The following is a 19,710-nucleotide window of genomic DNA, read 5'->3' as shown; positions in this document are numbered from 1 at the left end:
TTAGATTAATCTTGTACTTGGTACATGGTTCAAGCTTCAGTCGCAATCAATATTAAAATTACAATGATTAAACTCTCAATGGGTCAAAATATGAAGAAGGCTGAATCTGTCCTTCATGCTCCTACTAGTCATGCGCTTGTGGAAAGAGAAGAAAGGCAGGCTATAGATGAAAGGAGTAGAAGCATGTGTTGTTCTTATGTATGCAGCTTTAATCCAGTGTCACAATAGCATTACGAACTGGCTGATGATGATAGTATGAGGTAAGTGATAATCTTGCTAATCTGTCTGCAAATGTTACAGTAAGCTGACCTCACTCAGGAAAGGGCTTCCTTAGATCCTTTTTCATGTATGCACATGGAGAGACTGGGAACACTTTAGCAAGAGTTGCCTTGTTCATATCTTTTGGTGTTAATGTGTTCCTGCTTGCTGGAAATAGAGACAGCTTTAAGGTAATGAAGTCATATTGGTCTTACCCTGTTGTGAGGAAAGAATCTAATCTAAAGACTGTAAGTAAATCAGAGTTGATAAATACTTTGTGTGATGAAAGGAGAAAGAAATAACTTGAACACACTTTTGAAAACTGCATTTTGAAATTTTCTTCTGTATGGAAACAGCTTTTTGTATCTTGAAGTTCAGTGCTAACTTAAAGACGGTTTAAATGGTCTGAGAGTGTAATTACTAGGAAGACTTAATCCTGTGGGCAGGGAGGAAGTGAGAATGGGTGCAGTGCAACTTGCAGGCTACTTTGCAATTTATGGTGTCAGTAGAGGTTAAGGCAAAAAATAATCATGCTGGGAGAGCTTAGGCATTCAGTCTTTATGTAAGCAAGCTGCCAAGTTCAGGCATCCTCTCTGATCCCACAAGCCTGAGAATCTGACATACACCACTCTTCTATCCACACATGGAACAGAAAGAAAAGCACAACTATGTTTTGTCCACTGAAACTGGCCTCTCTTCGTGGCATGCCTCAGTATGTGTCACATTGTTAGGAAAGGGAGGCCCTAAGACTCCTTAATTTGAGGGTGAGGAACTTGGGTCACAAAATCTGGAGAAAACATAGGGGCCCCGTTAGTTCAAGATACTCCAGAATCCTAAATTCAGCTTGAAGAGACTTAATCTGTTTTGGCTAAGGTTGCCAATTTTAGCTAGTCATATGTAATTTACTTCTTGTTCTCTTTTGTGTTCAAGTGGACTGAACAGTTGCATCCTTCTTTTCTAACCCCCACACCTATGGGAAAGCTGACTGAAACAGGCTCTCCAGTTTTTGGTGATCCTGTCTCCTGCTCTCTCCCCTAACATGCCTGTGTTCCACAGGAGGAGGAAGTGGTAGTGTCAGGTTCCTCAGTTCTTGGGGCTGTTGGAAAGGCACCTGGAGGTTTTTTCTCTCAAAATTTGGACATGAAAAATTTCAAGCTCCAGCATTTCTGTTGTCCCCATGTATGACAAAGTGACCTAAGATGCCCAAAGCTCTCGAAGACTGAGGTGGCATAGACCAGGATCCAGGATGATCCAGGATCCCCTATTTGAGATGTCAGAGGCCCTGTGGGACTGTGTTCTGGCTCCTGCAAAACTCAGAGAACCCAATTCACCACAAGCTGAAATCTCAGCCATCCCAAAACTTAGTGCAGATTGACAAATTCAAAGAGTCATTTCTAAGAATCAAAATTGTCAACTTTATAACAAATGGTCTAATCCATCCAGGCAAATTCTTAGTCCGTTTGTATTTAACACAATAAACTGTTGTTGACTACATACAACAAAAAACATTGAGCAAGATCAGGTAAATGACTTAACATGATTTTGTGCCCTGAATATTAAGATGATTTTTGGACTGTAATTTAGAGTTTTGGACTGTTAGCAATATATTTAGCACAATCATGAAGAATGAATACTCACAAAGAACAAGGAAAACAACTGTTGAAGACTGTTTTGATGTTGTCTGCTAAACACAGCAAAACAATCTGATCCAACATATACCTAGAGATTCTGTATGTAATTTTGAAATTATTGAACACCTTAATGTAAGAATTCAGTTCGGATTCTGTAAAACAAAATTTCAAGCTCAGTTATCTTCTTTCTTCCTTTTTTTTTTTCTTTATTTCTTTTTCTCCAAGTTCACTTTCTCAGCCAGCCTTCCAGGCCAAGTGAAGACGCTTTACTGCTTTAAGGCACAAGAGATTGTTTAACAGTGTTGGGAATACGGCTGGCATAATAGTCATAATTTCTCAAAGTCGCAAGGACCCCAGCTGAATTCATGTGTTTCACTTCCTTGTTATACTGAAATGAATTTCCATGGATATCAGTTATCTTGCCTAGAAAAAAAAGAAAAACCAAACCACCTTATTCCAGCAAACATGACTTGGAGAGAGATAATCTATTTTATTAATAAAAGTGATGTAACTAAAAAACCAGACAGTCTTTGGGGTACACGTGCCTGTCTTCAGATGTGAAACATCGTTGCTCCCAGTTTAAGTGCAACAGTTTTTCACTAACTGAAACCAAGTAACTAATGATTTTATTTTCTTTCAGCAATACTTAAATTCCTTGTGTTTCAGGAAAACGAAAACAACATCTCTCGCCTATGGATTAATTAAAATGCTTCCTGAGTAGTTAATACGTTGGCCGTTGAGAAGGAAAGAAAAATCCTCAGTGCAAGTAATAGCCAGGGTAAGTCTATACAACAAACTGTAACATAATATAGTACTCCAGCTGGTTTTGGATGAGTTTCTAGAAATCACTTAACAAGAGCAACACAGATCTTTATGCAACCTAATTTAACCACGAGATACCTACATAACAAGGAGGCTAAATACAGCACTGTGCTGCCCCAGATTGGTTGCTTTTTTGTGCCTGAACTAACCTGTTTAAAGCTATCCCAGTTGTCAACACCAGAGACTGCAGAGGAGTTAAATAATCTCATTATGAAGCCCGTTATCTTTGCTTGACAGAATTCAGAAGATCAAAACCCCATAATTTTAGCACTTGGTGGTAAAAGATCTATCAATGTGAACAGCAGAAATAGTATAATAATAGCACTTAAATTCTTGTCAGTGAGACTTTTCATAACTTCCTTAACCCCTTACCTTACCCCCTTGAAAGGTGAAGAGGCTTAGGTTGGCTGGAGACCACTGATATTACTGAATTACATGAGTGACTCAATTTTGGAGTTTGTACACACAAGGAACAACTGAATGATGTGCTTTTGTTGTTTTAAAGAACTCAATGTCCACATATTATATAATATGTTACTAATAATAAACTACTATATCCAGTTAGTAGGACAGCGTGATTTTACTGTGAAATAGTAGCGAACAGAAAAAAAAAAAAAGCCATTTGTTTTGGAAATATTAAAATTATTATAAACAAAATTTTGGAATTTGGCTTTTTTAATTATTTGACAGTTATTCTCTATATTAGCCCAGGGCAAAACAGATCATATCATGCTTTTCAGAGCATAATTTCCTGCCCTTTTGGAGTTACTGTTGATTTAAAAGGGCTCAAAGCTCCTAGTGAATTGTGACTATTTAAAAATACATATATTACTTTCCACATACATGTTTTGAAATTCTTTTTTGCTATAAAAAGTATAAATAACTTTTAATTGATGCAGTTTCGCTTATCTTGAAATTTTGAATGCTATTAACTTACCTCCCACAGCATGCAGAATAGCTTCAGGTGCACATGTATCCCATTTCTTGCACCCAGGACTAGCAAATACATAAGCAGATGCCTTGCCTTCTATAAGTTGAATGATCTGTTATGAATAGAGCAAATCATTGCAAAGGACTAGGCATTTAGAAGGAGAAGGATGTCATCTGTACATTCATGCAAGTACGCAAATTATTTTCTTTTTCCAAAGGTACCACCTCCCAGTAAAACCAAAACACTTGGAGTGTTCATACCTTGTTTCCCGCCCCTCCAACTCTGATGACACTGTCTGGGTTCAAGGCACTGATGCAGTCATTTACCAGGGTACTGCTGTGAGAACGGGTGGTAACAACGATGTGTTTCCCAGCAGGTGCTTCTGTGAGCTGAAATCCAAAGGCACCTATGCCCAAGACTCCCCAGATTGTCCTGCCCAACACAGCACCAGCTCCTGCCTATGAAAAAGGTACACAGGTCCAGATGATAGTCAATCATAGTGATCAGCATTTAAAGCACAAATGGAGAACAGAACCTGGAGAAATCTTTGCTTATTAGGGAGTATACTATTAATACTGGGATATCCATTTAAACAGTGGCACTTAAAAAGAGCTACTTTAGAACCCTGAGTGAGAAATCATCTCTCTTTCCCTTTAACGCAATGACATCATTTTCTTATCTGTGACATCGTGGTGATGCATTATGTCCTGCTTCCAATGACTGACAAATTAATATTCGTATATTTCTCTACTTCAGGCACAATCTGTAACTGAAAATATCTTCATTGTCATTTTATATGTTTCACCATAGATATCACACAGAACATACAGAATTTAGCTGATGATATATCAGCTCAAGAGCGTTTTCTTTAAATTCCAGTAAGTTTACTTAATCAGACTGCACCCTGAGCTCTTTTACCCCTCACAGATAATAGAGAAATGATCTCCAAACATGTGTAAATGCCTGTAGGTTGGCCATCCTGGACTTACACCTGAAACCTGGCCTGATACACTCTACCCCAGCTGTCAGTGACAGGTACGCTTGGTTTATTTAGGGCTGCAGATTTATGGCAGTTACCATACATCACAAATGCATCTATTGCATGGATTTACCAAAGAATTTCTAGCGAAGACTGTAAAAACACCATTTCGCACTTGTTTTACAGTACATACTTTATATGTACTGTGGTAATATGTACAGTATATATGTAAAATATACTGTATAAGTGTATTACACACATCTCGGGATTCAGTATGGCTGTTCAGAGATTCAGTTCCTGGAAACCAACATTCAAATTTGTATATATTTAATAAAAACACCACCACCTTATATTACAACATTAACTCCACTACACACTGCTTTTCAGTTGAAAGTGTGCTAACTAGAAATGGCTTAGAACTGTGACAGTTAGAAATCACCTAATGCTTTGAAACAGATCAATGCGTTTAATACCTCATAGTTGTAATATGGCTGGTTAATAACTCCTGCTATTGCTTTGCCTTCATAAGCAATTCCAATAAGAACCGTTACATGATCAAGGAGACCTGTACAGAAATAATATGAATGTAGTTATGCTTGAAAAAGAGACAGTATATGTATATAAAAAATAAACCTTCAATAGAAGTCCATAAATTGATATGCAGGGTGGTATCTCAAAAATGCAAGTACTAATCAGGATTTTCAGGTGTAATAGGTTGCTTGATGTAATGTTTTTAGTCATTTAGCCTTGAGGTCTGCAAAAAAAAAATGTCCCAGGTAGAATTCTCTTAATAGGACTATGTTATAATTAACACATAATGAGAAACAAGTTTAAAGATACAAATAAATAGCAGTATATGATGACATTCTTCTATAATTGCGGTGTGGATTCTTTAATGGTATTCAAAACTAGCAATCTGTTGACAGTTGTACATCTCTTTCCCAGAAAAGGGGAAAAAAAACCTGCCTAAAAGATTTTACATTAATCAACTAAAAGATGCAGCAGGAGGCTAAAGTGAGGTTTCAGCATATTGTTCTTGGAAGTTTTTCTTTTTTTTTTCTTTTTTCTTTCTTCATTTTAGGGTCTATTTCTATGGACACAAAATAGTCTGCTGAAAACAGTTTCTTCCTGTAACTGAAAAATTATGATTTCTGGGAAGGTATTGTTTTATTTGAAAGGGCTACAAATACAGCTGTGGCATTTGAGTTGTTTGAAGAGGAGGATGTAAATATGATTGAGCGTGTTCCTGTGCGAATGGGAGATTTAGTCGCTCAATTCAATATTTATGTGAAATTGTAAGTTTGACTAAAAACTTAAGACAACCTGCCAGCAATCAAAGGCAGCCCTTTGCTCCCTAAAATGATAAAAACTGGTGGTCACTCAGTAGCCCATCAGGAATATTCAATACTGGTTAGAACTGAATGGAATAATTAAAAAATTCCACAGAAATCAAAAAGTACAAAACCAACATCAGCCTTATGAAGCGATATTGCATGTAACCTCTATGATAAAACTATCTACATATACATGCTGCTTTATTACATTGCCTTTTTTTTTTTTTTTTTTTTTTGAATCGGCAGAATTAAAAGAGAAGCCAACCTTCGGTGTACTCCTTGGTTCCATCCAAGGGATCAACCCATATTACAAGCTTTAAAAAAAAAAAAAAAAACGAAAATTAACAAATACCAATCATGTAAATTACTGTGCAGAACATATATTTTAATTTTATTGCTTTTATTTCCTTATAGATTCAAATTTTTAATGTTATGATATGACTGAGGTCTACAATAGTATTTTACACAAAGCATAAAAACTGACTGGAACTTCTCAGCAAATACCTTAATAGAGGTATGAAGGCTTAAACTGAACATAAAAATGCCATTACTTTTTTACGTCCAAAGTAGAATCCTTCCAAATTAATTTGAATCACAAGTTGTAAGAAGCAAATTTCCATTTCCCTTTATTGCACACACGGATATGCAGCATTTCTAGCTCTGGAGGTGTGATTCTCGTGACTACATTTCAGTTTTCAAACCCAAAAGAAATATTGGTTCAAATAACCTTTTTTTTCTTAATACATTCTTAGCTAAAATCAGTAAATAATATAGATAGTGTGAAATATGTATAACATTACCACATTACCTCTTCCTCTTTAATTCCTGCATACTGAGCAGGGCAAGTTTTCTTCAGTATTTCTTCACAGTGGCCATCTTCAATTAATTCTTCAGTTACCTCCTCAGTGGACAGTTCCTAACAAAAGGATTCTCAGAATTATTAGGAAAAGGTGTTGGACTAACGTCAGTTAGCCTTAGAACTGTGGATTTGCTTGCAACTTACTTGACAAAGCATATGCAATGGGAAGATGAAATAGGATGGAAATACTTTTTTTAAAAACAAACAAACAGATGATTTCCTAGAACCAGCCAAAGCAAATTTCACTGCAAGTTACAGCAAGTTAAATTGTTAGTATGAAATAAACTAGGTACTTACTTCTTCTCCTATGATTGTCACCTTGGGAAACTTCTGTGCCAGGGAAGCACAAATGCTCATTTGTACCAGTCGGTCAGCTTTGGTCTGCAAGTCGTTGTCCCCGGTCTGTCAAAGGATGGATAGGAATTTGTGTATTTCAAAACAACAACAAAAAACAGTACAGTGGCCCATATGTTACACTGAATATCTACCTGGTAATGAAAAAGAAGTCTAATTTGATACATTTTCAACCTAGTAAGTAATCTTGTGAGAGGCAGGCTGAAAACTGAAAGAAGCAGAGTTTCGCTGTACACCCCAGAGCTAAGACAGATTGATATGGTATTAGAACAATATTTACATGCTGTGTTCTTCTCATGCACTGGTGCAGTTGTACTGCATGTGTATTTGTGCAAATACTACACTAGGTACAGAATAAACTGATACAAGTATGAACACAGATACAATACAAGAAGAGGAAAAAGCAAAAATTAAGATGTTAATAGGAAAAAATAAATATTTTAAGGCTCACTGGAGAGACGCGGCATATTAGGAAAGAGGAGAAATATAGGGAAGGTGTTAATAAAAGGTGATTTAAAGGTCCAATTAATCTAGCTTGTTTTCTTAGTGGTGAATGATTAGGGGACTGGAACACCTCTCTTATGATGAAAGGCTGAGGGATTTGGGTCTTTTTAGTCTGGAAAAAAGAAGACTGAGGGGGGATCTTATCAATGCTTATGAATACTGAAAGGGTGGGTGTCAGGAGGAGGGGACCAGGCTCTTTCCAGTGGTGCCCAGCCACAGGACAAGGGGTAACAGGCACAAACTTGAGCATGGGAAGTTCCACCTAAACATGAGGAGGAACTTCTTTACTTTGAGGGTGGCAGAGCACTGGAACAGGCTGCCCAGAGAGGTGGTGGAGTCTCCTTCCCTGGAGGCATCCAAAACCCCCCTGGACGCGTTCCTGTGCAACCTGGTCTAGGGGAACCTGCTCTGGCAGGGGGGTTGGACTAGATGATCTCCAGAGGTCCCTTCCAACCCCCACCATTCTGTGAATATAACTGACCAAATGACGAAAATAGAAAACTTAATTTTGCATCTACTGTCTGAGCTGACAATAAGTCATAAAGGATCAGGCTTTTTTTCACAACTGGCTGAAAGTGCTTACTATCAGAAAAAGGTAAACACAAGCAATTACTTCAATGTAAAGACCGAAAATAACATAGATATTTAACACAGTCTATATTATTGTGACATACCTGTAAAGCAAGAATTAATTCAAAAGTTAATTCCATCAATTCTAGTAGCGTAGTCAAAACAAAGATCCTGGCTCATCAGTGCAGCTTACTAACGTAGCACAAATTAAGAACTTCATGCAGATGATTGTAATTTAATTTCTGTTTTCTACTTTGAATTAAATTTGAAGCTTAGAATTTATTTTGAAAACTGTGATTTACAATAAAATCTAAGGTTCCTTTTTGTTTTAAGAAACTAAATGCTGATTTATCCTAATCCAAAATTCATCAAGGGCACAGTAGTTTAAGCTGTACTACAGATACTTGAACATAGGTATGGAAATTATTGGGAAAGATACATTGTTATGAATTCTGACATGCTATCCAAAGCTTGTGTTTTGTGAGGGGAATCAGGACAAAATTATGGTGCGTTTCTTTTAAGCGTCTGAACATTCTGTAGAAATAGTGGTCAAAAGACACTTCTCCAGTGCTCTTTTAATACGAAATATTTCTTGTATCAGAGAGGTGAGGACTGTATTTCCTTCCCCAGTGGCCGATCTTCAAAAATAACACTTTGACCTGTATTCAGCATTAATTAGAGAAATTAAATTGGAACAAAGTAAAAGTAATACCTTGTCTACTATCCCCAGATCTCCTGCAGCCATTACATTTCTAACAATTGTTGCAGCTTTCTCTGCAACCGAATACGCAGAGGCAACCACACGCATGAGCAGAGCTGGAGAAGACATTCTGAATGCTGAAAAGAAACAAAAATCAAACTTGTACATTTCTCTCTTCAAGAGAAGACAAGAAGGAAAATATTTTACATAACATTCCAAACAGATACAGTTTAAGTTGAGTAGGAAGGGGAAAGTGGGTTACTGCCAGTGAGTAGCAATGGAGTGAGCTTTGACTTTTTTAAAAATACAATTAACAAATGTAGGGATATAAAGCTATTTTAGACAAGATTTTTCAAATATCTGACAGTGAACCAAGTTCTCCACACTAAAATAAAATCTGGCATTAAAGGAGAACAGCAGCAGAAGCAGAAACTCTTTATCATAAACATTAAGAAAAACTGTAGTCTACACACAGTACTCATTTTTTGTATGTTTTGAACATACGTTCATTTTTTCAGAGCTGAACCTCCAGAGTTGCTTTGTGCCCAGACACAAGTACAAGGCTACCAAATAGGATGACAAGAGCAACTTTACCTACTATTTTTATTTGTTTAAATATAAAATAGGCTTTTGTAGATGGCCCAATAGTGGACACAAAATAGGCTAATGAAACGCAGATACTGCAAACACTGCACCTGTATGCAAAAATCTGTTCATCTACATTTTACTGTCTTTTCTGTATTTCTTTTAACTTCTCTTGATTTCTTTAAGGAAATCTATTACATCTCCCTTCCTCTCCTTGACACTGCGCATCTTGTCATTCTTCCCATTGTGTTGTCTTCTACATCTGTTCCCCACTGCAATTCACTCTGCCTTTAGTTCCCAAGAAGAATAACTATCACTGTTGCAAAAGGCTAGCAATCGTCCATTCCTTCCAGCTTTTCTCTACCTCAGGGAAAAGAAGTATTGCTGACCACGCTGTACGTTTTAAAACACAGTGCTAATTGCTTTTTTTGTTTTTACTGTAATTTTTTTCTATCTATATAGATCACAGATTTTTGGGTTGGACTCACATGGATTATGTTATTATTACACGGTCCCCCACAACATCCTTCTCTCTAAGTTGGAGAGATACGGATTTGACAGGTGGACTGTTCGGTGCATAAGGACCTGGCTGGATGGTCGCATCCAGAGGGTGGTGGTCAATGGCTCAATGTCCAGATGGTGAGGGGTGACAAGTGGTGTCCCTCAGGGATCCGTACTGGGACTGGTGCTGTTCAACATCTTCATCAATGATACAGACAGTGGGATCAAGTGCACCCTCAACAAGTTTGCCAATGACACCAAGCTGAGTGGTATGGTTGACGTGCCAGAGGGACGGATGTCATCCAGAGGGACCTGGACAAGCTAGAGAGGTGGGCCTGAGCAAACCTTATGGAGTTCAACAACGCCAAGTGCAAGGTCCTACACGTGGGTTGGGACAATCCTCGTTATCAATACAGGCTGGAGGATGATAAGATAGAGAGCAGCCCTACGGAAAAGGACTTGGGGAGTGGATGAAAAGCTGGACACAAGCCAACAATGTGTGCTTGCAGCCCAGAAGGCCAGTTGCATCCTGGGCTGCATCAAAAGAAGTATGGCCAGCAGATCCAGAGAAGTGATTCTACCCCTCTACTCTGCTCTTATGAGAGCCCACCTGTCCAGCTCTGGAGCCCTCAGCACAAGAAGGACTCAGGAGTCCCACGCTTTGGGGAAAGTAACAGGGAAAGAAGATGATTCCCCTTTTCCAAGGGGAAATCATGTCTGATTAATCTGATAGCCTTCTATGATGGCATGACTAGATGGATAGAGGAGGGGAGGGCGGTAGATGTGGTCCACCTTGACTTCAGCAAGGCTTTCAACACTGTCTTCCACAGCATCCTCATAGGGAAGCTTAGGAAGAGGGGGCTAGATGAATGGACAGTAAGATGGATAGATAACTGGTTGAAAGACAGAGCTCAGAGGGTCGTGATTAGGGGCACAGAGTCTAGTTGGAGCTCAGTGACGAGTGGTGTTCCCCAGGGGTCAGTACTGGGTCCAGTCCTCTTCAATATATTCATCAATGACTTGGATAAGGGGATAGAGTGCACCCTCAGCAAGTTTGCCGATGACACAAAGCTAGGGGGGTGGCTGACACACCAGAAGGCTGTGCTGCCATACAGAGAGACCTGGACAGGTTGGAGATTTGGGCAAAGAGGAACCTTATGAAATTCAACAAGGGCAAGTGTAGGGTGCTGCACCTGGGGAGGAATAACCCCATGCACCAGTACAGGTTGGGGGCTGACCTGCTGGAGAGCAGCTCTGTGGAAAGAGACCTGGGAGTCCTGGTGGACAACAGGGTGCCCATGAACCAGCAATGTGCCCTTGTGGCCAAGAAGGCCAATGGCATCCTGGGGTGCATCATGAAGAGTGTGGCCAGCAGGTCGAGGAGATCATCCTCCCCCTCTACTCTGCCTTAGTGAGGCCGCACCTGGAGTACTGTGTCCAGTTCTGGGCTCCCCAGTTCAAGAGGGACAGGGAACTGCTGGAGAGGGTACAGCAAAGGGCTACAAAGATGTTTAGGGGACAGGAACACCTCTCTTATGATGAAAGGCTGAGGGACTTGGGTCTTTTCAGTCTGGAAAAAAGAAGACTGAGGGGGGATCTTATCAACGCTTATAAATACTTAAAGGGTGGGTGTCAGGAGGATGGGGCCAGGCTCTTTCCAGTGGTGCCCAGCCACAGGACAAGGGGTAACGGGCACAAACTTGAGCATAGGAAGTTCCATCTAAACATGAGGAGGAACTTCTTTACTTTGAGGGTGGCAGAGCACTGGAACAGGCTGCCCAGAGAGGTGGTGGAATCTCCTTCTCTGGAGACATTCAAAACCTGCCTGGACACGTTCTTGTGCAGCCTGCTCTAGGTGACCCTGCTCCGGCAGGGGGGTTGGACTAGATGATCTCCAGAGGTCCCTTCCAAGCCTATGATTCTATGACATGGCAGCGGGTCCAGAGGAGGCCACAAAGATGATGCGAGGGCTGGAGCACCTCTCCTATGAAGACAGGCTGAGAGAGTTGGGGTTGTTCAGCCTAGAGAAGAGAAGGCTCCAGGGAGACCTTATAGCAGCCTTCCAGTACCTAAAGGGAGCCTATAAGAAAGCTGGGGATGGGGCTGTTTGCAAGGGCATGTAGCGATAGGACGAGGGGCAATGTTTTTAAACTAGAGCAGGGTAGGTTTAGATTAGACGTTAGGATGAAGTTCTCTACAATGAGGGTGGTGAGACACTGGCACAGGTTGCCCACAGAGGTGGTGGAGGCCCCATCCCTGGAGACGTTCAAGGCCAGGCTTGATGAGGCTCTGAGCAACCTGATGTAGTTGAACGTGTCCCTGCTTACTGCAGGGGGGTTGGACTAAATGACCTTTAAAGATCCCTTCCAACCCAACACATTCTATGATTCTACGATTCTATGTACTTCCAAGTAAACACTTGAACACAGAGATAGAAAAAAAATAGAGAGGAACTCATTAATCAGCACATAGAAGATGATGCATATAGGAGACGATACATTAGGCTTCCCTGACAATCAGTATTTGCAGCAACTGCAGCAAGTATTGCCTAAGTGGAAACAGGTCATTATACAGTACCTTTCCTTTCTTGCTTGAGAAGTCTGCTCAGTAAAGTATACTATAATGAGGTGATAAGGATAGCTACTGTAGATGGTATTGGTGTGACCTCATGTGTTTACAGCAAAGGCAAACAGCAATGTTAGAGGTATCAAAGCCCCAAATTTAGCTGGTTTAAGAACCTTTTTGGCGTTTTAGAAACACGGTATGGGCATCTCTAAAGTCAGAAGATCTATGAAGCTAAAAGAGTAGCGTGATTGTCTAAGTACATTCAAAAAGCACAGTTGCTACTGTTAATTATTATTTACTGCTCCTGAATGGGAGCAAAGTGCTCTGGATTCCTGTAAAATAGCCAAGGTCCATACCCAAAGTACACACGGGATTTATCTTAGACTGGTAACAATGGTTACAGAGGAAATTTTGGAAATGTCACCTGTGGCAAAAAGCAGCTCTCAAACAATTGAAAGTTGTAGAACAAATGGGAAGACAGATACTATTTTAAGTATATACCATCCTGTGAAACAAGTTAACAGGAAGGAAAATTGAATGTAGTTCATTCCATACTGTAAATATCTGGAATATGAGCACTTTTGAGAGAGAGTAAAAGATTAGCATATCAGATGGGAAGTTTGGGTTAAAGAATTGAGTTCAGAAGAAGGTAATTTATACTCAGCTTCTCATTCTTCATTTGACCTTTTACTGCACATTTTTTCCTGCTTTGTAAAATGAGGTTAAAGCTTACTTAATTGTTTTAAAGGCTTGGTTTATTATATGTTTGCATAAAGTTTCAAAAGCCTCAGAGAACAATACAGAAATAGTATCTTACATTCTTGAACCTTGACTCAAGATGTTTCTTGGGCACATTTTTCATGGGCATTCTTAAGGCAACCAAGTCTACTTTCTTTCTGTAGTGAACCTGCCTGAAATCTCTAAGCAAACCTTAAAATTAAAATAGTCTTACAAAAAACAAGATTTATTAAGAGCGACTGAAATGGGAGGTCCAATACCCTCTTCCCCTGATATAGAGTAATAAAGTTGCAAAGTACGTTATTATTGCAAAAGGTACCTTATATTTTTACAGGGCCGCATCTCCTGTGTGGCACATTTTCTGGTGTGTTGGACCTTTTTTTGGTTAGGTAAGCGTGTGTGCTAGTTGGCTATAAGTTTCTCATCTCTGTAACTGTTTGATCTCAAATTAACTAGTTTATTTATAAGTTACGGCACATTCTTTCCAATGAGGGCAATGTCTAATGTATACTTCCAAGAAATATATTATTGAATGTATTGTGCTTTGCACAAACACATTTGACTCTTACAAAACTGTAGAGTTTACAAAGATTGCCCAACAACTATCCCTCAATTTAAATTTGCGTATCACTTTCAAAACACACCTTGTCCTCCAAAGACCATCTGTCCTTTCTCCTAGCCTAGCAACTGGTTGACAAATTCATTTGCCTGCTTTCGTACCTACTAAGATAAATGAGTTCTGCAGTTCTGGTTACACATTTTAACTTTGGAATATGTAAATATCGCAGGATGGCTACAGTGGGTTTATCAGAACAAGTACGAGGTTTGGCAATGTTTTCCCAAACATTCGTTTTCCAAATTTGTAATTTCACCTGATGAAAGGAGAAAACAGGGCGCACAGCGTGCCTTTAAATGCAAGTGCGAAACTGGGCCTTCTTCCCCTGAACTCTTAAAAGCCGAAGATGACTAGAACTCCCCATTTCTTACAGTAGCCCCTGGCTCACCTGTAGCGAAGGACGGACCCGTCCCTTGCACCCCTCCGGGGCGCGCCGTTCTCCTTCGCGCTGTCCCCGCCCGCCAGCAGCGCTTCCTGCTGCTCCCCTTGCCCAGGCGGTGAAGTATCCGAAACCGAAGTCCGAGTCCCGCCGGTCACCTCCCGCAAAATAGGGCTCGAAACACGCCAAATCCTTCCGGCTCCGGGAGCCGGCTGAAGCGCTTGCCCGCAATAGGGAGGAAAACGCGTTGCTGTGCGACACGTCCCTCCCCGCGGCCCGTCACCGCGCCGCTTGCCGTAGCGCAGGCGGAAGTGTTTACCTAGCGCCTGTGACAGGGAGTCCCTGAGGATGTTTCGGGCCTGGCGGGCGCCGTTGCTTGCCCGGGCCGGGCTAAGGGCCCAGGTGGGGCTCGCCCGGGGCTGGGCCCACTCCGCCGCCTCGGAGGCCGACAGCCAGCAGCCCGTGGCGGAGAGTCGGCAGGACTCCCAGTACCGGGACACGGTGCTGCTGCCGCGCAGCCGCTTTCCCGCGCAGCTACCGGGGCGGCTGCAGCCCGAGACCGAGCTGGAGACGCAGCAGGTAGCGGCGGGGGCCGGGGCTTGCCCGTGGGGTGCGCTGCTCTGGGCCCCGGAGGGCGGGTAGGGGTTTGTTTACCGGCCCGCTATCGCTGCCCTTACCTGCGCGTCGGTGTGGGCCTTCGCAGGTGTCTGTGCACGGTCGCCTGCTGTTGCTTGTCAGGGGAAGGTGAAGGGCTAGGGGTCTTGAATTATTATTTGTAGTCTGGTGACTCTCAAGTTTGTTAACGGCTTCGTTTGGAAAAAGAGAAACGTCCCTCCTGATAGCAGAGAGCCAGAGGAATGGTCACAGAATCACAGAATGATAGGGGTTGGAAGGGACATCTGGAGATCATCTGGTCCAACTCCCCTGCCAGAGCAGCTTCACCTAGAGCAGCTTGCACAGGAGCCTGCGATGTGAGGCTTAGTATTATGCCTGTCTTAGGCTTTTTTAATACTTTTAAACCACTAATGTCTACTATTCCAGAGTTAGAAAAGTTGGCTCTCTGTGTTTCTTTGTTTGTTTTCAATATACCTTTTACTATGAAGCCAAAATTCAGAGTTTTTGGAAGTGAAAAGACCTGTGATGATTTAGGTGTTTTGTTGTTGTCTCTACAGAAATGTGGCTTCTCAGAATTGTACTCATGGCAAAGACAAAGGAAAACAAAGCAGGAATTTTGTCTTCATGACGGACCACCTTATGCCAATGGAGATCCTCATGTTGGCCATGCATTAAATAAAGTAAATATTTACTTGTTCATACTCTGCTGTTCTGAAGTGGTAAATACTTCCCATAACGTGCTGCGTGTTTTCTATTCCCATTTAAATCAATAACACTTTAAAGTGTTCGGTGTTTTGGTAGACAGGGCTTTTAAAAACCAAATGACACGGTTACATAGACACCATGTGATACCATAGTGACACAGATACCATACCATGACACAAATATTGTATAGCAGTATATGGTATCTATATGCTGAGTGCTCGTTTATGAGGCTGAATATTTCAGTAAAAAGAGAACTTTTTTGGGTTTTTTTAGAGAAAGTTCAGCCTTCACTCCTAAGCAATGTTATGTGCACAGTTTTTTTGTGTATTGAACTTACCACATGTATACACGTGGGTGAGTGTATGTTTCTATACGTATATATGTAAAAATGTTACTGTAATGGATGGGTGAGCTGTGACTCACTGTTCTTTTTTCCTTGAAGTATTTTGCAAATTTGTTATGTTGCATTTATTTTTTTCTGGGTGTCCTCAGTAGAACCACAGCGAACAAATGTTGATGGCTTTTAAAATATAAATTTCAGCTTTAAAAGAGTACTTCTAAATACATTTGGATGTGTTTAGATTCAGTCCTGAGAGTGACGCAGTTACATATGCTACAAAGTGGGAAAGACTACAACGTGACCCACAGCTTCTTACGGTGCTAGCGCTGAAAATGTGAAAATGTTTTTTGATATAAGTGATCATCTAACAAAATTTGTTAATGGTATGCACTAGGCCAACACTGTAGATGCAGCTCAATGTTTTAAAAATGTGAGCAAGCAGGATTTGTTCACTTCAAGTCTCACAAGTGTGTAAACTGCATCTTTCAGTTATACTGAATGTGAACTCCTTTGATCAGAGGTTCTTAGAGGTTCTGCCAAAATACAGAATGATGGATAAGAAAAATCACAAATGCAGTGTCTTAAACGTAAATTTATAATGCAGCCTTTTGTAGTCGTGCGGCGTGGTTGGCTTTTTGTAAGAGGACCTTAATAATGTAGCTATTCCACCTGGGGGAGCTAAAGTGATAACAGACCCTCGTGTCCTTGCAGATTTTGAAAGACATCACTAATCGTTTCTATGTAATGAGAGGTTATAAAGTACATTATGTGCCAGGATGGGATTGTCATGGATTGCCAATTGAGTTGAAGGCGTTATCAGAAGTCAAAGGAGCTGAAAATCTTTCACCAATGGAAATTCGACAGAGAGGTAAATTACTGTTTGCAATGTATTTATAGAAAATGTTGGCTTAAGTATTTGTACAGCCTGTTCATATTTTGTATTTTATGCTTTATATGTAGCTTTTGTACTTCACTGTGGGCTTTTCTGTTTGCTGTCGGTGACGTTTTCTGTGATCACTCTACGTATTTGCCAAGCAGATTGAGTACAATGTAATCTTATGAAATGGGATAATTGAACACAGGCTTAACTTGTTGCTGTAATGAACATGCATAGCATTGACCTCGAGTTTAAAAAAACAGGAGGAGGGCAGAGGATCTGTATTTCTGCTTTGCTTAACTGTGTAGCGTCATGAAAATGGTATTTATTAGATCACCATCCTTTTGGTTTTTGAAGACTGAATTTGATAAGAAGCTGAAGAGACAGATGTAAAAATCAGGCTTTGACAGCTCATCTCGGTATCATAAGTAGGAATGTATTTGTTAACTGTGTTTTTAACAATACTACAAAACTATAGGGGTGATCTTTTCAGAGAAAGTTAGTCTGTATTATATGGGAACTGTTTTGAGGAAGTAATTTCAAATACCATAGGTATTGAAAGACATCAACATTCATCTGCAAAGCTATTTGTAATGAGCAATTTAAACTGCTTTAGCTTGAAACTGTGGCAATAAAATGGGCTAACTTATTTTCAGATATACATTGCTTTGAAAAGTTTTGATCAGCATCAACAGAGGTGGTTAATTTTCACTCATTTATTTTACATTAATTGAGAATGCATTTTGAGAAATTGTTCTTCGTAACTAAATCTACGTTTTTTTCCCCCCATGTTCCTTAAAAAGAAAGTTTATATTCCAGAGACGTGCTTGCTGTATGTCCTGATATTAGTCAAAAAATGCCACACCTAGATCTCTTTACTCTTTGTGGTTACTTTAGGTAGCTATGTCTCTGAAATATATATATTTTTTGGGGACGTAATAATCTACTTAATCCATATCAGTAATTAGTGCATAGTTTCAATCTGTTCAGCTCAGGCTTTTCTAAAAAACTTCAGTAGCATATTTTAAATGGTATTATATCGATCTTAGTGGATAAATCGTGTGCTTAATGGAACTATTCCCTTCAGCCAGAGAATTTGCAGAAAGAGCAATTGAGAAACAGAAATCCGCCTTCATTCGTTGGGGTGTAATGGCAGATTGGGCTAACTGCTACCGTACATTTGATCCAAAGTATGAGGCAAACCAGCTGAGAGTCTTCTACAAAATGTATTGTAAGGTATGTTGAAATTTTGCTGAAGTGTGTTTTGATATGTCATGAGTTTTGATTCTCTTAACTTTCTTCCCACCCACCCCCCCTTTCCTCTTTAGGGTTACATTTATCAGGACTATAAACCTGTGTTCTGGTCCCCTTCAGCAAAGTAAGAATCAACTTACTATTTTGTCTTTAAAATTTTAGCAACAATATTAATAGTTTTTCATGTTCAAGCATGTTAACTTCTGTTTGATATCTATCCAGAACAGCCTTGGCTGAAGCAGAGCTTGAATACAATGAGCAGCATGTCAGTCGTTCTGTGTATATGAAATTTCCCCTATTAAAGTCACCACCTAAGCTGACTTCTGTGATAGGTATGACTTCTGTATAGATTTTAAGACTGCTGGCTTTTATTTTTATTATAATTGTAAGTAAAGTACTTCCAATTTGCATCTATAGATGGATCAACCCCTGCGAGTGTGCTAGTCTGGACTACGCAGCCTTGGACTGTGCCAGCCAATCAAGCAGTTTGTTACATGCCAGATTCAGAGTATGTGTCTTTGACTTGGTTCAGTGATCTGTGTTAGTACTTACTAATATTCATCAGCAAAGTTAAAAAGTTCTGGACTAGCATTACATTTTATTTAAGGCATCTTTTTTGTGTTGTTTCCTTTTTTTTTGTACGTGACACAATTGTAAGCTTTGTTCTATATCTCTTACTGTATTAGTTTCTGCTTTCTTTTTTTTTTAAAGTCATTTCTTCTTAGAAAGAAATACAAGTTACAAGTTTAGAAGTTACATTATCTTCAAATTCTTTTGAGATTTAAGAGTGAATTGGGCATGTAGATCTTAAAACAATTTTTCTGTCTTTTAGAGATGGAGCCTTCAAACATTTCTAGCTTTATGGCATTTGCAATGGTTTAGTATCACAAATATATATTTGTATTGTAGATACGCAATTGTGAAATGTACAACTACTGGTGAGCGCTTCATTCTAGCTGCAGATAGAGTTGAATCTACAGCTGCTGTTTTGGACACACAGTTTGAGGTTATGTCAACGTGTAAAGGTAGGCTTTACTGTTGTTAAGTTGCTTAGAAATCTGCTTGCAGGTGTCTGAAAACTGCTTCAGTTCTGATGTATTATGTTTATATTTTGAGAACATGCTTCACTAAAATAATCCAAAGAGGAGCAATAATCTGTCAGACTTTGTATTGGTGTATTGTAGCTCAAATTTTCATCTGTAGATTTCAAAGTACTTCTTAAAATCTCAATTCACACTTGGAAAACTTAAACACAGAGTGGAAGTCTGTTCAGTGTGAAAATCTTAATTACACTGAAAAAGACACGGTTTGTCTTTTTCATCCCTTGCTTATGAGAACAAGGGGCTAATTTCAAGTGTGCTTGCAGACTGCCTGATTGCTAAATTCTATGAAAACTATTAAAATTACCTAGTGTAGCAGAATTGGTAGCACTATCAGCTGCTGTTGTTATTTCATGTTACTTTCCAAGTTTTTCATTGTTAAGACGTGTTTTAAGCCTTCACCACAACCATGAAGACTATTGAGGTATTGGAGGTGACTGTCGTCTGTACGGACAAACCAAAGCAGTTAAGTTTATGTCCTAACAAACTGCAT

General features: G+C 39.9%; 2 protein-coding genes across 2 annotated transcripts in view; one reads left to right on the top strand and one right to left on the bottom strand.

Moving 5' to 3' along the window:
- Window positions 1-1,696: 1,696 nt before the first annotated feature.
- Window positions 1,697-14,842, bottom strand: BPNT1 (3'(2'), 5'-bisphosphate nucleotidase 1). The gene is made up of 9 exons (XM_074579304.1): window positions 14,336-14,842; window positions 8,955-9,079; window positions 7,112-7,216; window positions 6,764-6,871; window positions 6,221-6,269; window positions 5,095-5,186; window positions 3,903-4,100; window positions 3,649-3,754; window positions 1,697-2,312 (listed from the first exon to the last, which is right to left on the bottom strand). Exons 2-9 carry the CDS (start codon window positions 9,069-9,071, stop codon window positions 2,164-2,166), a joined length of 924 nt encoding a protein of 307 aa, XP_074435405.1. The 5' UTR covers window positions 9,072-9,079; window positions 14,336-14,842; the 3' UTR covers window positions 1,697-2,163.
- IARS2 (isoleucyl-tRNA synthetase 2, mitochondrial) overlaps window positions 14,675-19,710 on the top strand; it is a 28,791-nt gene continuing 23,755 nt past the window's right edge. Inside the window, exons 1-8 of the mRNA XM_074579303.1 lie at window positions 14,675-14,905; window positions 15,499-15,621; window positions 16,698-16,854; window positions 17,951-18,099; window positions 18,192-18,241; window positions 18,340-18,449; window positions 18,535-18,625; window positions 19,027-19,142. Of these exons, the coding sequence (XP_074435404.1) occupies window positions 14,675-14,905; window positions 15,499-15,621; window positions 16,698-16,854; window positions 17,951-18,099; window positions 18,192-18,241; window positions 18,340-18,449; window positions 18,535-18,625; window positions 19,027-19,142 (1,027 nt within the window). The remainder of the gene's footprint in view (window positions 14,906-15,498; window positions 15,622-16,697; window positions 16,855-17,950; window positions 18,100-18,191; window positions 18,242-18,339; window positions 18,450-18,534; window positions 18,626-19,026; window positions 19,143-19,710) is intronic.

The sequence above is a fragment of the Larus michahellis genome, chromosome 3 (assembly GCF_964199755.1).
Source record: "Larus michahellis chromosome 3, bLarMic1.1, whole genome shotgun sequence".
In the NCBI taxonomy this organism is placed as follows: domain Eukaryota; kingdom Metazoa; phylum Chordata; class Aves; order Charadriiformes; family Laridae; genus Larus; species Larus michahellis.
Note: the sequence above shows the minus strand (reverse complement) of the source record. Positions and strands in the feature narration are given on the sequence as shown.